Source organism: Phytophthora parasitica (assembly GCF_000247585.1).
Source record: "Phytophthora parasitica INRA-310 unplaced genomic scaffold supercont2.48, whole genome shotgun sequence".
NCBI classification, from domain to species: Eukaryota; Oomycota; class Peronosporomycetes; order Peronosporales; family Peronosporaceae; genus Phytophthora; species Phytophthora nicotianae.
This window is the reverse complement of record NW_008649034.1, coordinates 393,411-411,026: the sequence shown is the minus strand read 5'-3', so window position 1 is coordinate 411,026 and position 17,616 is coordinate 393,411. Positions and strand designations below refer to the sequence as shown.

The 17,616-nt window shown below is 50.8% G+C and overlaps 9 protein-coding genes across 9 annotated transcripts in view; 3 read left to right on the top strand and 6 right to left on the bottom strand.

Annotated features, from left to right (window-relative positions):
• Positions 1-1,146, top strand: part of PPTG_23721 (hypothetical protein) — a gene marked incomplete at its 3' end in the record, with an annotated part of 2,780 nt that extends 1,634 nt beyond the window's left edge. The window contains exon 2 of the mRNA XM_008912607.1: positions 712-1,146. Coding sequence (XP_008910855.1) covers positions 712-1,146 — 435 coding nt within the window. The remainder of the gene's footprint in view (positions 1-711) is intronic.
• A 63-nt stretch (positions 1,147-1,209) lies between these two features.
• PPTG_15234 (hypothetical protein) lies at positions 1,210-2,070 on the bottom strand. Its single transcript, XM_008912606.1, has one exon. It carries the CDS (start codon positions 1,980-1,982, stop codon positions 1,275-1,277), a length of 708 nt encoding a protein of 235 aa, XP_008910854.1. The 5' UTR covers positions 1,983-2,070; the 3' UTR covers positions 1,210-1,274.
• A 622-nt stretch (positions 2,071-2,692) lies between these two features.
• On the bottom strand, positions 2,693-3,400 carry PPTG_15233 (hypothetical protein; the record flags this gene model as incomplete). The annotated part of the gene is made up of 1 exon (XM_008912605.1): positions 2,693-3,400. The coding sequence occupies one exon, from the start codon at positions 3,398-3,400 to the stop codon at positions 2,693-2,695; it is 708 nt and encodes a 235-aa protein (XP_008910853.1).
• A 650-nt stretch (positions 3,401-4,050) lies between these two features.
• On the bottom strand, positions 4,051-5,228 carry PPTG_15232 (hypothetical protein). Its single transcript, XM_008912604.1, has one exon. The coding sequence runs from the start codon at positions 5,195-5,197 to the stop codon at positions 4,205-4,207; it is 993 nt and encodes a 330-aa protein (XP_008910852.1). The 5' UTR covers positions 5,198-5,228; the 3' UTR covers positions 4,051-4,204.
• Positions 5,229-6,099: 871 nt separating this feature from the next.
• On the bottom strand, positions 6,100-7,018 carry PPTG_15231 (hypothetical protein). The gene has a single exon (XM_008912603.1). The coding sequence runs from the start codon at positions 6,993-6,995 to the stop codon at positions 6,219-6,221; it is 777 nt and encodes a 258-aa protein (XP_008910851.1). The 5' UTR covers positions 6,996-7,018; the 3' UTR covers positions 6,100-6,218.
• A 1,898-nt stretch (positions 7,019-8,916) lies between these two features.
• On the top strand, positions 8,917-9,753 carry PPTG_15230 (hypothetical protein). The gene has a single exon (XM_008912602.1). It carries the CDS (start codon positions 8,941-8,943, stop codon positions 9,697-9,699), a length of 759 nt encoding a protein of 252 aa, XP_008910850.1. The 5' UTR covers positions 8,917-8,940; the 3' UTR covers positions 9,700-9,753.
• A 649-nt stretch (positions 9,754-10,402) lies between these two features.
• On the top strand, positions 10,403-13,363 carry PPTG_15229 (hypothetical protein). Its single transcript, XM_008912601.1, has one exon. It carries the CDS (start codon positions 10,433-10,435, stop codon positions 13,046-13,048), a length of 2,616 nt encoding a protein of 871 aa, XP_008910849.1. The 5' UTR covers positions 10,403-10,432; the 3' UTR covers positions 13,049-13,363.
• PPTG_15228 (hypothetical protein) lies at positions 11,925-14,448 on the bottom strand. Its single transcript, XM_008912600.1, has one exon. The coding sequence runs from the start codon at positions 14,428-14,430 to the stop codon at positions 13,135-13,137; it is 1,296 nt and encodes a 431-aa protein (XP_008910848.1). The 5' UTR covers positions 14,431-14,448; the 3' UTR covers positions 11,925-13,134.
• Positions 14,449-14,811: 363 nt separating this feature from the next.
• On the bottom strand, positions 14,812-16,575 carry PPTG_15227 (hypothetical protein; the record flags this gene model as incomplete). The annotated part of the gene is made up of 4 exons (XM_008912599.1): positions 14,812-15,212; positions 15,282-15,574; positions 15,651-16,154; positions 16,217-16,575. The coding sequence occupies 4 exons, from the start codon at positions 16,573-16,575 to the stop codon at positions 14,812-14,814; spliced, it is 1,557 nt and encodes a 518-aa protein (XP_008910847.1).
• Between the last annotated feature and the right edge of the window lie 1,041 nt (positions 16,576-17,616).

The following is a 17,616-nucleotide window of genomic DNA, read 5'->3' as shown; positions in this document are numbered from 1 at the left end:
AGATGTCCTACTAGTAGTAGTAGCTCATTGTGGGGCTTGCAGAGGCTGTGGATACACTGTTGAAGCTGGAGGAAGCTCTATACCTGCTGATACTTTACGTATGCTACAATAATGCTTGCAGCTTGACTGGTTTTTCATGTGTAGTATTGAACACAACGTGCATTGTTGTAGCTATTCTGACGTTGCCGAAGACGACGTCACATGTAGACCGTGAATCCTGCCATGAATTTCGTGGCTTGTCGGGAAGCTTACGACAGAAACACTGCGAGACACTGCCCTGTAAGTCACAAGGCAGTCATGAGGTTACCCTTACATCGCGATCCTCTGTAATGTAAAGTGGACGTGAGCGACGGAAGGGAATCATCACCTCGGTTGATGCGACCAACAGCAAGCAGCGATATGGTGTGAGTCACAACTAACGTTTGACTCCTGAACCTCTGCATCATGACATTTCCTGTCCTTAGCTTGTCCAGGCCGACGAATGTCCAAGCACCGCCTCAACCTGAACATCTTGGTGAGCTCTTCCGACGTCCATTTCCCAATCTACCGCAGACACACTCTTCACCATGACACTTCCGTGTCATCGTCGCGAGTGTTGTTTCACTCGTCTGCACTAACGCTGTTGTAATCGACCATGACACCGTCGTACCGTTCGCTCAGCCAACACCGACTACTACACTGCAGACGTTGGCCGTGTAGTTCAATCCCTAGATCTACATCGCCAACGGATGCCACCCGTATCCAGCAGTCGATGAGGACGGCAACACCAGTGGCGGCTTGAAGCCGACGGGCAGTCAGAGTTCAGGCTGCACTGGTTCCAGTCTTGGTAGTCAAATCTACGGGCGTGCTGTCGAGTACGAAGGCGTGTACGGCTTCATGTACTCGTGGTACATGCCAAAGGACGAAACTCTACCTGGTCTCGGTCACCGTCACGACTGGGAGGCGTGCGTTGTCTGGATCGACTCGTTAGATGATTCTACCATTGTCGCGCTCTCGGCGTCCTACCATTATTATGCGTATTATGCGTATGGTATGCAACACATGCTAGCGACGTTGAAGTTTGATTTTATAACTTCAAAAGAAATGTTACGGCATAAACTTCGAAGTACTAAACCTTGTGTATTTCAAGTTGAGCTGAATGTGTGATTACTTTTTTTTTTTTTTAACCTTTTACGACAAAAGGAACCTTTTCAAACACTGTGGACAAAATGGAATTTGACAACGTACACTTTTATTCATTTCACGTCAATTGCTCAGAAAAGGTTACTGCTTATCTAGGCGTAGTAAGCGTTGGCAACCTTCGTCGCAAAGTTTGTTTCCTTGAACGGAACGTTGGCGTCACCAAAGTCCGTGTCCTCTAGAGCCGTACGAGCCGCATCGGTCAACTGGTCCCACATGATCAAGTCCTGCGTCTCGCCCACCGTCGACGTAGCAGACAGCGAGTGATCGAGGATCACCCAGCTAGTCGAGTACTCGATCTTGGCGCTGTCACCGTCCAAGTAGTCCGAATCGGGTGGGTAATAGTAGAGGTAAGTGCTGTGGTAAGAAGCTGACAACGCCACAATGCTGGGGTTATCGAGTGAATCAAGCCACACAACGCAGTTCTCCCAGTCGTGACGGTGGCCAAGCCCATCCAGCGTCTCGTCCTTTGGCATGTACCAAGAGTACATGAAGGCGTACACGCCGTCGTACTCAACAGCACGTCCGTAAATTTGACTGCCGTATCCGGACCCCTTGCAACCGGCACTTTCAGATCCTGTCGGCTTCAATCCACCACTAGTATTACCGTCCTCGTCGACTGCAGGGTACGGATGACAGCCATTGTTGATGTAGATTTGGGGCTTGAATTGAACCGCGACAGATTGCACGGTAGTGTTGGGAGTAGGTTGAGCGAAAGGAACGACTTGGTCGTGGTCGATGACAGCGGCGTCAATGCCGGCGAGAGTGACGATGGCAGCAGCGGCGACAGCACCAAGGTTCATCGTTGACACAGCTTGTTTCGATGGGAGATGAAGCGACTGCTGCGAGAAGAAGCAAATGTGAGAATGAAATGATCCTATAGGTGCCTTGATGCCAAGTATATCATTCAGATGGAGGCTAGGACTGACCGACTTGACCGTGCAGCTCACCCAGTTGTTGCAGCTCTTCTAGCTGAGAACGGGCGTAGGATGATCAGGATGGCACCGTCACAGCGACGACATCAGATTGTAAAGCTGGGCTTAATCGCAGATGAATCTCGTTAGGCTCCTCCACTGGCAGAAGTCTACAGATATGTAGGAACGGAAAAGGTCTACAGTAACCTTGGTCGAAACAGTCACCTCTTCTGGTGATAAGATTCACTGGCATGCATTACTCACACAAGAGACCAGTGCGCGACTAGCTAACGTGGACTCAAAAGATACTTGTCCTCGTTGGTTACGACGGGATCGATACTATCTAGAACACATGAGTCGGTCGCAGTCCAGTGTGACCCCACCCGCCTACGTAGTCTTGGACCAGATCCGGCGGACGCCTCACGGTTATCACGGCAGCTAGGACAAAGGTACTTCATTGCTCAAAAGATTCTCGTCAATGGGCGATGCAGCAGAGGAACGTGGCGGGTAATGATACATAGTGGGTGAAGCTCTCATACTTTAACCCGAACAATAAATGTATGAATTTGAGCTGAAATGCAGCTTGACTAGTGGGTACTTTACTTGTACCAGGCGTTTGCGAGCTTCGTCTCGAAGTTTGCGTCTTTGAACGGCACGTTAGCGTCGCCGAAGTCGGTGTCCTCGAGTGCTGTTCGAGCCGCATCGGTGAGTTGATCCCACATAATCAAATCCTGCGTCTCGCCGCTGTCCGACGTCATGCGGAAGGAGTGATTGATCAGCAGTACGCTGTAGTAGTCAATCTTGGCGCTGTTGCCGTCCAAGTAGTCGGAACTGGGAGGATAATACACTGTGTAGCCGCTATGGGCTGACGTGGAGACGGCGAGGATCTCCGGACTGGTTACCGCCGGGTTGTTAAGCCACACGACAATGTGTTCCCAGTCGTGACGGTGGCCGAAGCCCGAAGCCGGGGAATCTTTGGGGAAATACCATGAGTACATTATGGCCCAGACGCCGTTGTACCAGGTTGAGCGTCCGTAAATTTGACTGCCGTAGCCCGAACCTTTGCATCCGGCACTGGACGACCCAGTCGGGTTGAGGCCGCCACTAGTATTACCGTCTGTGTCGACCGCCGGGTACGGGTGGCAGCCGTTCGTGATGTGGAGCTGCGGCTTAAAGTTGAATGCCGCGATCTGGGAGACGGAGGTCGGTGTAGGCTGCGCGAACGGCACAACCTGGTCATGGTCGATGACTGCAGCTTGCACGGCTGAAAAGGCCATGATAGCAGCGACGAATAGAGAGTTGAACATTGTGTTGGTTATGGCGAGGGGTTTGATGTGAGGTGATGCAAATTTTGAAGTGTCTGGGATTGCAAAAGAGCAAACGCCACGAGGAACATGTCGATATTGGTTGACTTTTCGTCTGCTCTACTAGCAGCTCTACAAGTTTTAATCCGTTCATGCGATGCTCCTTCCCGGTCGATCACCAAGACGCGGATGGCAGACGAGAGGCACATTGGCGTTGAATCTGGTCTGGTGGATGAGCTGGGCATCTTGATGAGCCGAATGCTGTGGTGGGGAGTCTCCACTGGAGACAACATTATGTGCATGTAGAGTCCCAACTTGCCGAATGAATCAACTCGTATAGTTTCACTTGAAGCTTCCAGGAACCTGTGAGTCACAGGCTGCTTAGACAAGTGATCCGATGTGCTCAAGTGGGGCACTGCAATTCACAAGCCGACACTTGGAGAGCATTTTCAGATCACTTAAATTCGGGTCATTCCTCGAATTCTGGATCCGGTACACAACAAAAATAATTCAAACTCGATTCTAAAGTACCAGACCACTATCGTGGACAAATTTTGGAGAACCCAAGCATTTATCTTCGAGAAAGCTACGAGAAGACAAGAGCAGCACCATCTAGTTGGTACCAAATGCCAATAATACACCTACAAACTGCGTCCATACCTTATCATCATGTAAGACAAAATTTGTATTAACTCATTATTGCGTACACTGCTCCATCTTGTGCTACACCTTCGCATCAAAAAGCTCCTGCGTTCATATCATCCCAACCTAGCGCACACCTTCAATCGCTCGATAAACGAACCCCGCCTACGCTGCCCAGGCGCGGTAAACAATGCGGCTACCGAACTTCTCACCTTTGGGTAACAGCATCTGGTTACGCCACTCGGGCGTGTTGATAGCGTTCACAAAGCGACCAGGCTCGACGGCAAAGCCCGAGCGGGAGCCGCGAGCGGGCTGTCCCGCGACGGCCGGTACGTCGTTCCAGAATCCCGTGTAGAACTGGAAAGCTGGCTCTGTACTATACACCTCAAGGTGGATCTTAGTATCCGGGTGCTCAGCCGTAACCAGCAACTGCAGCGGCAGATTGCGCGTGTCGAGCGGGATGCTCTTGGAGTCTTTGTTCATGAGGAAACAGTGGTCCACATTAGGCTCCTTGACCCCGAGCGTGAACTTCTCATTGCCCTTAATACCCGGGAAGGTTTCAATCGCCCCAGTGGGAATGTTTCCCTCGTCTGGCAACAAGTATTGGTCCGAAGAAAGCGTGACCACTGTACCGTCGATAGTTTCACGGTCCGAGAGGTTAAAATAGCTGTGGTTAGTGATGTTAATGGCCGTCTCCTTGACGTCGCCAGGGCCTACGAGCTCCACTTCGTATTCGACCTCGAGTTCCACGAGTTCCTTGCCGTTCTCGGTCTTACTTGTCGTCTGTGTGTATGTGACGGTAAGCTCAACAGTGCCGGGGAATCCCGAGTCTCCGTCGGGGCTCACGAGTTTGTATTGTACGGCGTCTTTGCCCTCGTGATTCTTGACGACCGTGGGGCCCTCGAAGTCCTTGAGTCCCCACGTGTTGCCACCGTGCAGCGTGTTGACGCCGTCGTTGGCGATGAGATCGTACGACTTGCCGTTGAGCTCCACCTTGGCGCCTGAGATGCGGTTGGCGACGCGACCCACAGTCTCGCCGAAGTGGGGGCCACAGTATTTCACGTAGAGCTCGGGAGTGGGGAAGCCCAGCACGAGATTGCGTCCACCGACGACGAACTCGTTGATCGTGGCACCTTGGCTCAGGAACTTAACGGACATGTCTAGGAGGTTGCTTGATACCTTGCTTGATAATTGCGGAATGGGAGTAAATAGAGGATAGAGGAGACTATGGCCGTTGGGGTCAAGTGCGTGGCATGTATGCGTTGTGGTTGAAGACGGCTGCTTGGTGCCTATGCAGCGTTGAAGAGCCAATCTGTGATATCGAATACCTTTGCAATTCCGATATCCATGAAGTTCAAAATAGCTCTGGATTTAACTTTGGTACTTAATTAACGTGGCTTACATAATGCACTGTGGACCACACCACCTTAGAACTTCAAGTATTCAATCCAGCTTATTAATACCGTCTCGACCACGCATTACGCCGCATCCTCTAGTGCAAGACATAAGCAGCGGCGGGGGCATTGCGGGATTTTGCATCCAGCGTCTCGCACTCTACGTGTATTATAGCCGAGAAGGAGGTAAAGATGAATGCGTCTGGCGGCATGTTTCCACGTATCGAGAACGAAGTTGAAGCACCGAAGGAACTGCTGCTAACTTAAACACTGAGATTAGTGTGAATCTTTCTCTACTGCTGCCGGGTGTCATAACCACCATTGTCGGACGGACGCGTTGCACCATCCGCAAGTGGAATGGGCATACGAATTAGTGATCGCTCTGTCCGAAGGTAGCTTGCTCCGACACTAGAATATGACCGAAACGATATTACCCAGTGCTTCAGTCAAACGCGTTTGTTAATTAAGTGGCTACTCAATAACTCTTAGAAGAAATAGTGGAGAATAAGAGCATGATTTGGCGTCTTGGGTGTTCCTTCTAAGTGATAGATTGAAACCACCTTCTCGACTCCCCGACTTACATGTATTCGATGACATGACCTACGCAGCACGATACGCCCTGAATAACACGAGTTTCGACAAGGCGAATTTACCGATGAAAGACGATCGGTACTCTCCCGTATTGACTTGAGGTTAAGTTACAGTATCAGAATACGATGACTACACGCATGCTTACTGTATGAAGTATTGATAATGTTTTTACTTACAAATACTAGAAACTTGCTCTAAGCGTAGTAAGCGTTGCCTACCTTGGTTAGGAAATTGCCGTCCTTCATGGGGACGTTAGCGTCGCCGAAGTCCGTATTTTCCAGCGCCGTGCGTGCTGCGTCCGTGAGTTGATCCCACATGATCAGATCCTGGGTTTCTCCAGCGTCCGTCGTGCTGTCCAGCGCGTGATTGATCACCACCCAACTGGACGAGTAATCCACCTTGGCACTGTAGCCGTCGATGGTGTTGGATTCGGGTGGATAGTAGATGTTGTAGCCACTGTGGGCAGAAGGCGACACAGCGATGATCGACGGACTATCGAGTTTGATATCGTCGACCCAGACGACCACGTGCTCCCAGTCGTGGCGATGCCCCAGTCCAGTGACTGGCGAGTCCTTAGGGAAATACCACGAGTACATGATAGCGTAGACGCCATTGTACGTAGCCACTCGACCGTAGACTTGACTGCCGTATCCGGAGCCCTTGCAGCCCGCACTAGAGGAACCGGTAGGCTTCAGACCGCCACTGGTATTGCCGTTCGCATCCACTGCAGGATACGGATGACAGCCGTTCGAGATGTGGATCTGCGGTTTGAACTTGACACCAGCCTTCTGTTCCGTAGTGGTGGCTGTGGGTTGGGCGAACGGGACAACGGCATCGTGCGAGATCACGTCGGCTTGGACGACAGCGAGTGATACTGCGGCTGCTATGAGGAATGTAAGGACGTTCATTTGGGGGGGGGGGGGGGGTTGAGAACTTGAAGGCGAATTGCAGAGTGACGAATTGACTTTCATTTCGCTAGTCACGGATAGCGAGGGAGTTTTAATCTCACGACGATGTGCGCTAGGTGAGTGTCCTTGATCTTAACCCAAGAGATTCTATAAGCGAGATTCAACTGTGATCCTGTCATGACATCTTGGTGTTCGTCTGGTCGGATACACGTTGACTTACAAGATAGGTAGTGAACGTTAGTAATATGCCACTAGTTCGTACGCTCTTCAAATGTGAGAGAGAATAGTGGAGTTGATGTGATTAACATATACTATCCTGAAGCCTCATTATTCATTATTCCTAAAAAAAAAAAAAGCGAGCTTCCTTGTTGGCAACGCTAAATAAAATCATTTGGCTTCTTAATGGTACTGTGGCTAGAAAAGAGTGAATACATTTCAGAGAGAGAGAGAGAGAGAGAGAGAGAGTGAGAGAGAGAGAGGCTGAAAGGACCAGCACATGTAAGTCTGTCATTTACTGGTCGAGTCGGATTTCGATTTTGAACCCGGAGTCTATCGATTTTTATGCATTCTATACGGCTACTTTCTGATCCCCACCGCTTTCTTAAATTCGGGTTGAGCTTGAATTTTAGAAAAATCCCCGAAATTAGGGTCGACCCCGTCTGTAAAATGAATGTATAAAATGATCGGGTAGAACGAGTGTCGCCCAGACCATCGCCAGCATTTTCTCCTTGTCAATGCCACGATGCACGTCCTTGCTCGTCCTCGAAATATTCTACAAAACTTTAGCCCTTATATTTTCCACGGTCTGGAGCTCTGTGTCTCTTGGTGACAACATGAAATCAACGTTAACGAGGAAAGGGCTCTTCGTTTCGTTTAAAGCGTATTGTACATTAAAGTCATTTCAAGGGTTAACACTGACAAGCAAAGAGGCTCTTGCTTTCTGTTTAATTGGTTTGATTTACATGTATTCCCAAAGTACTCTTCTTGTGGTGTGCCGTTATGACGGATCTAGGGGGCTTAGCCTGATGAGCTGACAACAAAATTCCGAGCAAACATTCGCAACAAGGTGAAAGGTTGTGTCAAATGTTGACCCACATATCGTGTAGACGAAGATGTGGCTTCAAGAATTTGCCGTCGACAAAGGCGCGCATGAGAAGTTTTAGATTTGAATGCGATATAGGGAGATTCTCCTTGAACCGTGCACTTACGATTACCGAACTATGGAGGGCTCAAACTGTGTATCATCATAACTTAGCCAGACGCTCAAGTATTGGCGACCCACCAGCAAATTCCTTTAATTTGACTAATTACGCAAGCACCTCGGCAGTGCCAAAACAACTTCAGATTGCAAAGAAAACATTTTGCGCTTCTAAAGGCTGTGTCAACAATCACAAACAAAAAAAACAATGAGCTGTCGTACGCATGCATCTGTATTGTGAAGTGGCCACTTCAGGGTACAATCGCCTGAGTGATCTCGCCACATCGATGTCCTCGATCACAGGCCGACCAAACCATCCATGGCTCAAGAGAGCAAACAATGTGGTGTTACCAACGCGGGGTCTTGAAAACCGCCTGGCATCTCAAAAAGGGAATGATGTGCTCGGGAATATACACACCAGCACAAACTGCAGGCATTCAGCTATTAGTGAAGGTGCCAGTGAAGGCACTTTAGGTTTATAAAGCAGTTTCCATCGTTCACGACCCACAAAGCGGAGGGAGGACAGTGGTGTATCTTCGTACATATATTGAAACTTCCACACAAACCTTCTTGAAGTCTTCCCATTAAAGCCATGAATGACTGCTTGCGCAACATGATGCTACCTTTATTCCGTGAGATGGGGAAATTTCGTGTCTGTCCGTAAAGTGCCGTTCTCATCTTTGTCTATTACAAAAAAAATCTCTGGGGTCGGATAGGATGAAATCCGCTGGTCGTTTGACGCCATCTATTCGACCTCAAATTCAAGTTCATTTATCAATTATCCAAGCCGTCAGCATCTCTTCGAACTCCATGAAGTTCACCGCTTTCCTGTGCTCTGCTCTTGTGGCCCTGTCAACAATTCAAGGCCAAGAGCAACAACAACAACAGCAACAACAACAGCAACAACAACAGCCAGCAACTATCGGCCACGATCAAGTGAAGCCCTTCGCGCAGCCCCAACCGGTCACGATCTCGGAGAGGGCTGCTATCAAGTTTAAACCCCAAATACACATCGGTGACGGATGCCACCCGTACCCTGCAGTGAACGATATTGGCGAGACGGGCGGCGGTCTGAAGACTACCGGATCCCCCACCGCCGGATGCAAGGGCTCTGGCTGGGGCTCACAGGTGTACGGCCGCTCAACGTGGCATAGAGATGTTTGGGCCATCATGTACTCTTGGTATTTTCCTAAAGACTCGCCTTCAACTGGCCTGGGGCATCGTCACGACTGGGAGCATGTTATCGTGTGGATCAACAACCCGGATGTTCCGGACCCTATTATCCTGGCGGTCACGCCCTCGGCGCACAGCGGCTACTCAAAGTATGCACCTCCGAATGCCGATACTCTAGATGGTACGAGTGTTAAGGTTAACTATGAGAGCACCTACCCGATGAATCATGCTACGGACGTGACGACGGATCCTGGCGAATTCCAGGACTTGATCATGTGGGACCAGATGACAGATGCTGCGCGGTTGGCATTGAACACTGTAAGCTTTGGAGACGCCAACGTGCCGATGAACGATGGCAACTTTATCCCAAAGCTGGACAAGGCCTGGCCGTTTTAAGTATAAGTTGTTGATAAGTAATTCTAGAGTTTAGACTGCCATATCATTACGAATACAAGAGAATGTTCGTAAAATAAGGCCTCAGATTTTTTAAATTTGATGTCCAGAAAATTATCGTATCTCCCTATCCAGACAACGACAAGTGGGTGGTATCACTGCCATAAAAATATCTTAAACTTGGGCATTTTTAAAAAGCATTAAAATGCTAATAAGATCCACAAATCTCCGTAAAAGGCGCACGACTACCTATCGATGTGCCTGAATTATGAATAGCCATCGACTTGGTAACACAGAACTTCATCAATTCCAAGGCTGCTCAAACGACTTCGAGCGAGCAAGAAACACCCCAGAAGGACGAATCACCGATCGGGTACAGCCATGAAGAAGATTGAGACGTATGGTACTGTTAGACCGGTGCTGAAGGTAAATTCGTAATTCTAAGCCAATCAACATGGTTATTTGGCTGCAAGCTTCTAGCGGAAGCGGAGATTAACGCGAGAGTCACAATAGCCACGGCACATACAATAAATCACCGGCTTCGCCTCGAAGAGATCGCGCTGCAGTAGTAACTTTTACCCGCCTTTTACAACCATCTGAAAGCGTATGGTTTCCAAAGCACAAACTTTTGTCATATGTAGAAGTTGCAAAGCCGCGCTTCTAACGGTCGTCCGAATGTCGCGTGAATGTAGAATCATAAAACTGTACCCACGCAGAGCGATCATTTGACAACAAGATGTCGACTGCACTGACGCAGCTCGTTGTAGGCGTCGAGGGCGCGCGCGACCTTCTCGTGGGGGATCTGAACGGCTCCAGTGACCCGTTCGTGCAGCTAACAGTGCTGGACGCCAAGGGGCAGCCACTGGCGGCCGCAGGCACCTTCAAGACGCGCGTGGCCAAGCGTACACTAAGCCCTGAATGGCACGAGACCTTCACTCTCGGCTCTCGTAGCTTCGACCTGCGGTTAGCGACGACTTTGCGCTTCATGGTGTTCGACTTCGACGGACTTAAGCGGGACGACGTGTTGGGCGTCGTGGATGTCCCGCTGGACGTGATTACGTGCGACTCGGAGCCCATGGACGACTGGTACCGTATCGTGAAGGTGCCGGATCTAATGACGACGGACGCCAAGGGAGAACTCCACTTGACATTCAGTAAACCTGCAGCTAGACTCAAGGCCAAGTCCGTGGTCTCGGAGAGCCCCAACTTACTGTACGTTACCATCGACTCGGGCAAAGATTTACTGCCCATGGACCGCAATAACAGCAGCGATCCTCTCGTTAAGTTGTCAGTTGTGGGGCAACGTCACCAAACTGAAACTGTAGCCAAAACGTTGAAGCCTCATTGGGACGAACGCTTCGCCTTCTTACTGAGTGACGCCCATACAACGTTGGAGTTGCTGGCAGAGGACGAAGACCGCACTATTAACGACTTTTTGGGTCGCGCCCAATTGGTTCTGGCCGATGTGGTGGTACCTAATGAGGAGAAGACAGTGACCGTCACTCTGCTGGATAAAAAGCTGCATCATGACAAAGATCGCGGCACTTTAAAGCTGCGACTTTTGTGGGTTTTTGACGAAAACGCCGAAAGTATAACGAAAAGTTCCAAAAAGAAAAAGGAAAAGTCCATTTTACAGTCACTCAAGCAGTCAATGCGCGTGAGTGCACCTGACGGTCCGTACAATTCGGATGACGAATTAAACGACGAGGACGACGAAGTTTTGGACGTTGAGAGTGACGACGAGGTCGATGCAGCTTCACTGCCGCCTCCAGCACCAGGAACTTCGAGACTGAACTTCGCAGTGGCCACGATTCATCGAGTGGAGGGGCTCCCACCGATGGATTCGTTGTTGTTTGACAAGGGAGAGAACCGTAAACACAGCAAAGGAGGCATTGACGTTTATGTGGCTGCAGCTCTGGCCTCCGAACCAGAGGAATTTGTACGCACACGCGTGCGTACGAAACATGGACGTCGGGACCAGTTGAACGCGAATTTCCGCGAGAGTTTGATGCTGTATCTGCCGGATACTAAGGAACCTCATGATGTGATCTTTAACGTCATGGACTGGGATCCTGTGGGCGGCGATGAAGTTGTCGGGAAATTTGAACTTAAAAACGTCGAAGCTGTGGCGAAAATTCACGAAAACCAGCCCTTCTGGGTGAATTTGTACGGTGCACCCGTTAAAGGTGTGAGTAACAACAGTCGAGCTGCAGAATTCATGAATGAGAATGGGAATCTGGCGTCTGCGTATCGTGGCCGTGTGCTGTTGACGCTGCGTATCCGAGCCAAGTCGTCGGACACGTACGAAGCGAAACACCAGAAACGTTTGGCTCCTAAACTGCCGATCGAGAGCTTCCCGGAGAGCTGCGTGTATCGTATGCGAGCTCACTTTGTGCAGGCGATCGGATTGCCGTCTGCTGTGGCGACTGGGAAGCCGAAATTGTCGCTCGTGCTGTCCTGTGGCCTCCGTCAGATCGCGTCCACGAGGAAGAGCGCTGTGAATGGAAGTATCAAGTGGAACGAGACGGAGGAGAGCGACAAGATGCTCTTCCCCGTGGATATCAACCAAGTACCGGACGTGTTCTTGTACTTGTGCGAAAAAGATGACGACAACCGTGTAGCCATTTGCTACAAACGTTTCAGTGCGAAAGAACTGCTGATCTCGCAGTTTGAACGCGAGACGGAGTGGATCCCTTTGGTTGGAGATCGTGCGGTGAATAAGGCCAAGCCACGCGAGGAATTTACCGGTAAAGTGATGGTACGTCTCGGTTTTGGCGCCATCGAGACAGCCACGGCGCAGTCGTGGGACCAGAAGACGATGATCGAGTGCGTGAACCGCCACAAGCCGTACCAGGTGCGTGTGCGTCTCCATGAAGCCAGGAACTTGGTGTCGCTGCATGACAGCACCAAGACGATCGTCGCGAGCGCTACAGTTCAATGCTGGGACGGCTGCCACAAGACGGAGACTGCTAAGGAACAGGAGCCTTCTACGTGTCCGATTTGGGCGCAGACGTTCTGTATGGACGTGAATCTACCGGATCTGCAGTACGCGCCGCACGTGTTGATCCATGTGAGGAACGAGAGTCCGTCTGAGTACATCGGCACAGCAGCTATCAAGCTGTCGGATGCTGGTAGTAATAACAGCGTGACGGTGTGTACGTCTCAAGAACTCAAGCAGAACGAACGTCCGCAACAGCCGAAGCCCAAGTGGCTGTCTGTGGTGTTCAATGGAGACGACGGAGAGACGTTGCATGGTCAAGTTCTCGCGTCAGTTGAGCTCATCCGCAAGGCCTTTCCGGATGAAACTTTGCCCGAGCCAGAAGCGCTGGAAAAAGTGCACCTGGACGTGTGAACAGAAAATTAAGCAGCACAGGTGAGAGTTGATACCTAGTAAGTTGCTGGAATGGACGTGTACATATTGCGTCTTGGTTATCGTGTCTAGACCAGCAGCGACGTTACCAGTCCGTTGCCGTACGAGCGATCAATCTGCACCACGCCGTTGGCTACCAGCGAGTACAGCGCGCGAATGACCACGCCGTTGCCGTTGGGTTTGCCGTGGTCTTTGAGTACTGTACTGGCTTCCTGCTTTAACTCGTTCACTCCCATCTCACCTTCGTGTTCGTACAGCAAATGCAGCAGCACTGCTTCTTCCCGTAAAGTCGGTGGGTTGGTGTCTCTCGCAGTCAAGAGCTGCACGTCGACCATGTGTCTCATCTTCCGTTTGCGTCTGGCCAGCTCCAGCCGCAGTGAATCCACTTGAGCTTGCACTTCTGCTCTCTCCTTCTTGGCCTCTGCCAGTTCCTCCTTCAGCGCCGGCAAGTCCCGAACGTTCTCGTCCAAGTTCTCTTCTGTCTCTTCGGCTGCTATGATCTCTCTTTGCAGCGCATCTTTCTCCTCTCTCAACTCTCTTAACACCTGTTCTCTAGCTGCTGCAGCGGCGTCTGCCTCCACGTCCACACTCTCCGCTTCTTTCTTCTTCTTCTCCTCAGCGATCACGGCTTGCCGTCGCGTCTTTTTCCTTTGTAACGAGTCAATAGCTGCCTCGATGTCTCTCTTCTCCTCTGCACGGAGAGCTACAGCTTCTTGTAGCTCAGTTATCTCCACTTGTTCTTCTTCTTCGTCCTGCTCCTCCTCCTCTGAGTTCCCGTTTTCCTCCTGTGCGGCCGCGTCTGCCTCGTTCTCTTCCTTCAGAGCTTGCAGTTCCACCTCCCGTTCGGCCACGCGCTGCTCTCTCGTCTGCATCTGCTGCTCCCACGCGGTCTCCTCCTGAGCCAGTTGACTCTCCACTCGGTTCTGTAGTGTCAATTCGCTTCCCGTTGCTCTCACCTTCTCCTGACACAAGCGAACGGTGTCGGACAGGGCCTCAAATCGCCGCTTGAGCCGGTCGCAGCGCTCGATCGCCTCTTTAGACCCGTTTTTCTCGGCGATCTCGAGAGCGAATCGAGAAAGAGTCGCTTGCCACGTGTCCTGTTGCCCGGAGACGTTCGTTTTCGTCGCGTAGGCTGCGCTAGAGACCAGCGAGTAGAGTGACCGGGACGGGCTGGATGGCGACTTTGAGACGGTCTTGCGAGGCTTAGAAGACGAACTGGGAGCCTGCAATGGTACTGATACGTGTGTCGATGGCGCGCGGAACAGACAGGACCCAATGGCGGAGCCTAATTCGCGCAAGTCATCCGCACACAGCTCGAGACGGCGAGCATCTTGGTCCACGCGACGGCGCTTCCGCTCCGACATTTTAGCAATTGAATCTGGTAATCACAAATTTTGAAATACAGATTTAGAATTTAAATCAATGCAATTAATGACTAATTTCTAAGAAAAGTTTCACCCAAATTCTTATTCCACAATAGAAAGTCAGTTCAATTGATGCGCTGGGAGCAAACGACGATGGTGTCACCCGCCAGTCTTTGATGATCCTGCCACTGCCCCGATGCCATTATCAGCATGCAGTTCGAAGGTGCGGTCACCAGGCATGCCGAAAATACGATAGAGATCTATTGATGGCCGAGGAGCACGATAAATATTTTAGTGTGGTTGAGCAAGTAAGAAAACAAATAAGACAAGACTAAGTGACGATCCAGTAAATTACTGCAATCGAATTACCGCAATGCCTACTTACAGGCACTGCTCCACCGTCGCTACATTCCATCTAGAGCTGTTGATCTTCAGGAACAGGATCATCTCCAGCATCATGGGAGAGATGCGGTGACGCTCATGGCGCAGTACAGCGCGCGCCACGCTGAAGAGCCTCTCGACGATGTTGGACGTTGGCGGAATCGCCTCCAGAAGCACGTAGGTGGCCGGCGCGTCAGCTGTCTTGCGCCGCTTAAGAGTACGCACAGCAAAGCCTTCCTTGTCCGCCGGCGCGCGCTCTGTTCCTCCCCCAGCGGCCTGCGTGCGCTTGAAGGGGTCCAGCGCAGAGACTTCGCCATCGGTCAGCAGGCTCGCCTGGTCGTCCAGCACCTTGACGACCGCTTGCTCGAACACGGTGGAGTGGACAATATCTGCATCAGCGGCTATACAAATAGCAAATAAACTGGGTTAAATAAATAAGTTAGAAATACACAATAAGTAATGCTTCTTACCGAGATACTTCGTGAATGACGGATGGCTCTTAATGAGCTCGTCGAAAAGGACACGTGCGTCCAGTAGCGTCAACCCGTCACTCTGCAGGTGCTTGGACACTGACGCGACGTCCTGGAGGCTCGCCAGCAGCGCGTCCAGCTTGCGATGGTCCCCACGCGACGGAAGGAGGTCCGCGAGCTCCTCGTCGTCGGCCGAAATGCACTCGCGCAGCTTGCAATAGCGCTTGAGCATTGCAAATGTCGACGACCACCGCGTGTCCTGTCTGAGGACAGCAACCAATGGTGTCTTGGCACTAATTTCGGACAAAACCCAAAATAGTATAGGTTTTAGTGACATACAAACCCCAAACTACAGATCACTGTACTTACCGCAACTTGGCCGCTTGCTTGAGAGTGCGCAACTTACGCATAAGCTGCTGCACTTTTTCAAGAATAATGTCGTGGGGCTCCAGGTAGTCCCGCACCGCCAAGTTGAGCCTGTGGCTAGCGCAGCCGATTAACGGTAAGCCAAGTAGGTTCGCCAGCCGCTTGTTTACGGTGCAGTTGTCGCCTACGAGGAAGAGACAACCGGATATCGACTTACCAAAAAAAGGGAGAAATCGCTTGATTGCCGTCAGATGGCCGTCAGCACTCAGATGGTCGTCAGGCTGATCCATGACAGGCGCTAGCGACAGCAGTGGGTACTGAGGACCGGAGGCCGTCTCGAAGCAGCCGTAGACCGCCATGTAGTGCTCCGTCTTGTGCGTCCAGCCGTCGAGGATGAGACCAAAATGCTCGGGCATAGAGGCCCCGAGCTTCTTCTCCACGGCCTTGGTCACAGCCTCCATAGTGGCCGTCAGTGTCTCCACAGACATGGGATTTAGCTTCGTGTACCTAGAGAACAGACGGCGTTAGAGCGCTTTCAACCACTATAATATAGACACAAAACTACTTACTGTCGCGTTTCCTTGGATTCGCAGAATGACAGAGGCAAATTGCCAGTGACAACCCAGCGCAACCACGCGTAGCGGTTCGAGTCTTTCTGAGTGACCCATGGCAACAGGGTCCCCGTCGCAGCAACACTGGCGTCGCGCATGTCGCTCTCGTCGTTGGGATGCGCTGGACGCACGTGCGACACCAAGTTACTGTAGCCCGACTTGAGCGCGTGCTTGCGGCGCTTAGCGCAGGTCTTGCAGGCGTAATATCCCGTTGCCTCTCCCCCCTCGTCCAGGCAGGGCTTGAAGTAGAAGGCAGCAATCTGCCTGGGCGAGAAAGTCGGCCTTGGGGCGGGGGTAGCGAGGAGGTTGTCGTCCATGGCGCTGTGGGTGGCGGTGAGCGTGCTTGGAAGGGAGTTGGTTTGAAATTAAGAAAGAGATGTGGCCTCGATCCGTTGGCAGAGCGAGACATTGAACGGTTGGACCAGGAGGAGCAGAAATAAATTTCCGAATGTTGAGTCTTGACCACATAAATTCCAGAAAAAAATCTAGAGGTGCCTAAAATAAAGTACTATATCTGAAAATAGTGTTATATTTTCCTGCATTATTATTTTTCGGGATGCCTGGCAGTCACCAAGATCGGAGAACGTGTTAAATCGCCATAAACTGCGGAACAGTATCTAGTTTATGTTTTAATGACGTAAAAGCCTGAAAAGTACCGAGCAATTCCGCGAAACACACACGGCCACCGGAAATGAAAGTGTTCAGCCCCCAACCGTTACCAGCCGGATATGGATGTCCGATGAATAAAGCTCGCCTCTAAGCCAAAACAAAACACATTTGCAGCTGTATTGATCTTATAGAATAGGTAGTGAGGAGGCTGGCTAGTCGTAGAACCCGGAAGTTGTGGCATTGCACGCATCCATCCGAATGAAATAGGCAATTTGGCTGGATTCGCTGACCTGAATTCACTTGGTAACTTTCATATTTTGTTTTTAACCCTGTGAAATACTATATCAATACTCTACAGTGTACCGATTTTGTTTTGGTTTTCTGTAAGGAATCCACATCTGGCGGCATGTATTTGTTCAACTACACCGCAGCAGCTTTCCGTGCAATACGGTAATACGACATCATTGAGCGGGCACATGCCGCAGACGTTCGCATGTGAAGAGTCGATTCCACCGTCCTTCGTATGCTACGCAGCAGCCGCTACATTACGTACTCCGAGTGCAACCCACTCCGGCTCTTGTGCCTCACCACAAGAAGAAGAGGCTCACAGAGAAATATGCAAATTAGAGAAAGTTTTGGAGAGTCGTGATTCTTAGCGATGAAAAGAAGTTTAATTTGGATGGGCCTGGCGGCTTTAGTTATTACTGACATGACATGCATGCGGAGCCAAGTTGATGTCGAAGCGAGTG

What these genes read in the sequence shown, in the direction of transcription:
- PPTG_15234 (XM_008912606.1), bottom strand. Translation starts at nt 1,982, where the DNA reads ATGAACCTTGGTGCTGTCGCCGCTGCTGCCATCGTCACTCTCGCCGGC.
- PPTG_15232 (XM_008912604.1), bottom strand. Translation starts at nt 5,197, where the DNA reads ATGTCCGTTAAGTTCCTGAGCCAAGGTGCCACGATCAACGAGTTCGTC.
- PPTG_15231 (XM_008912603.1), bottom strand. Translation starts at nt 6,995, where the DNA reads ATGAAAGTCAATTCGTCACTCTGCAATTCGCCTTCAAGTTCTCAACCC.
- PPTG_15230 (XM_008912602.1), top strand. Translation starts at nt 8,941, where the DNA reads ATGAAGTTCACCGCTTTCCTGTGCTCTGCTCTTGTGGCCCTGTCAACA.
- PPTG_15229 (XM_008912601.1), top strand. Translation starts at nt 10,433, where the DNA reads ATGTCGACTGCACTGACGCAGCTCGTTGTAGGCGTCGAGGGCGCGCGC.
- PPTG_15228 (XM_008912600.1), bottom strand. Translation starts at nt 14,430, where the DNA reads ATGTCGGAGCGGAAGCGCCGTCGCGTGGACCAAGATGCTCGCCGTCTC.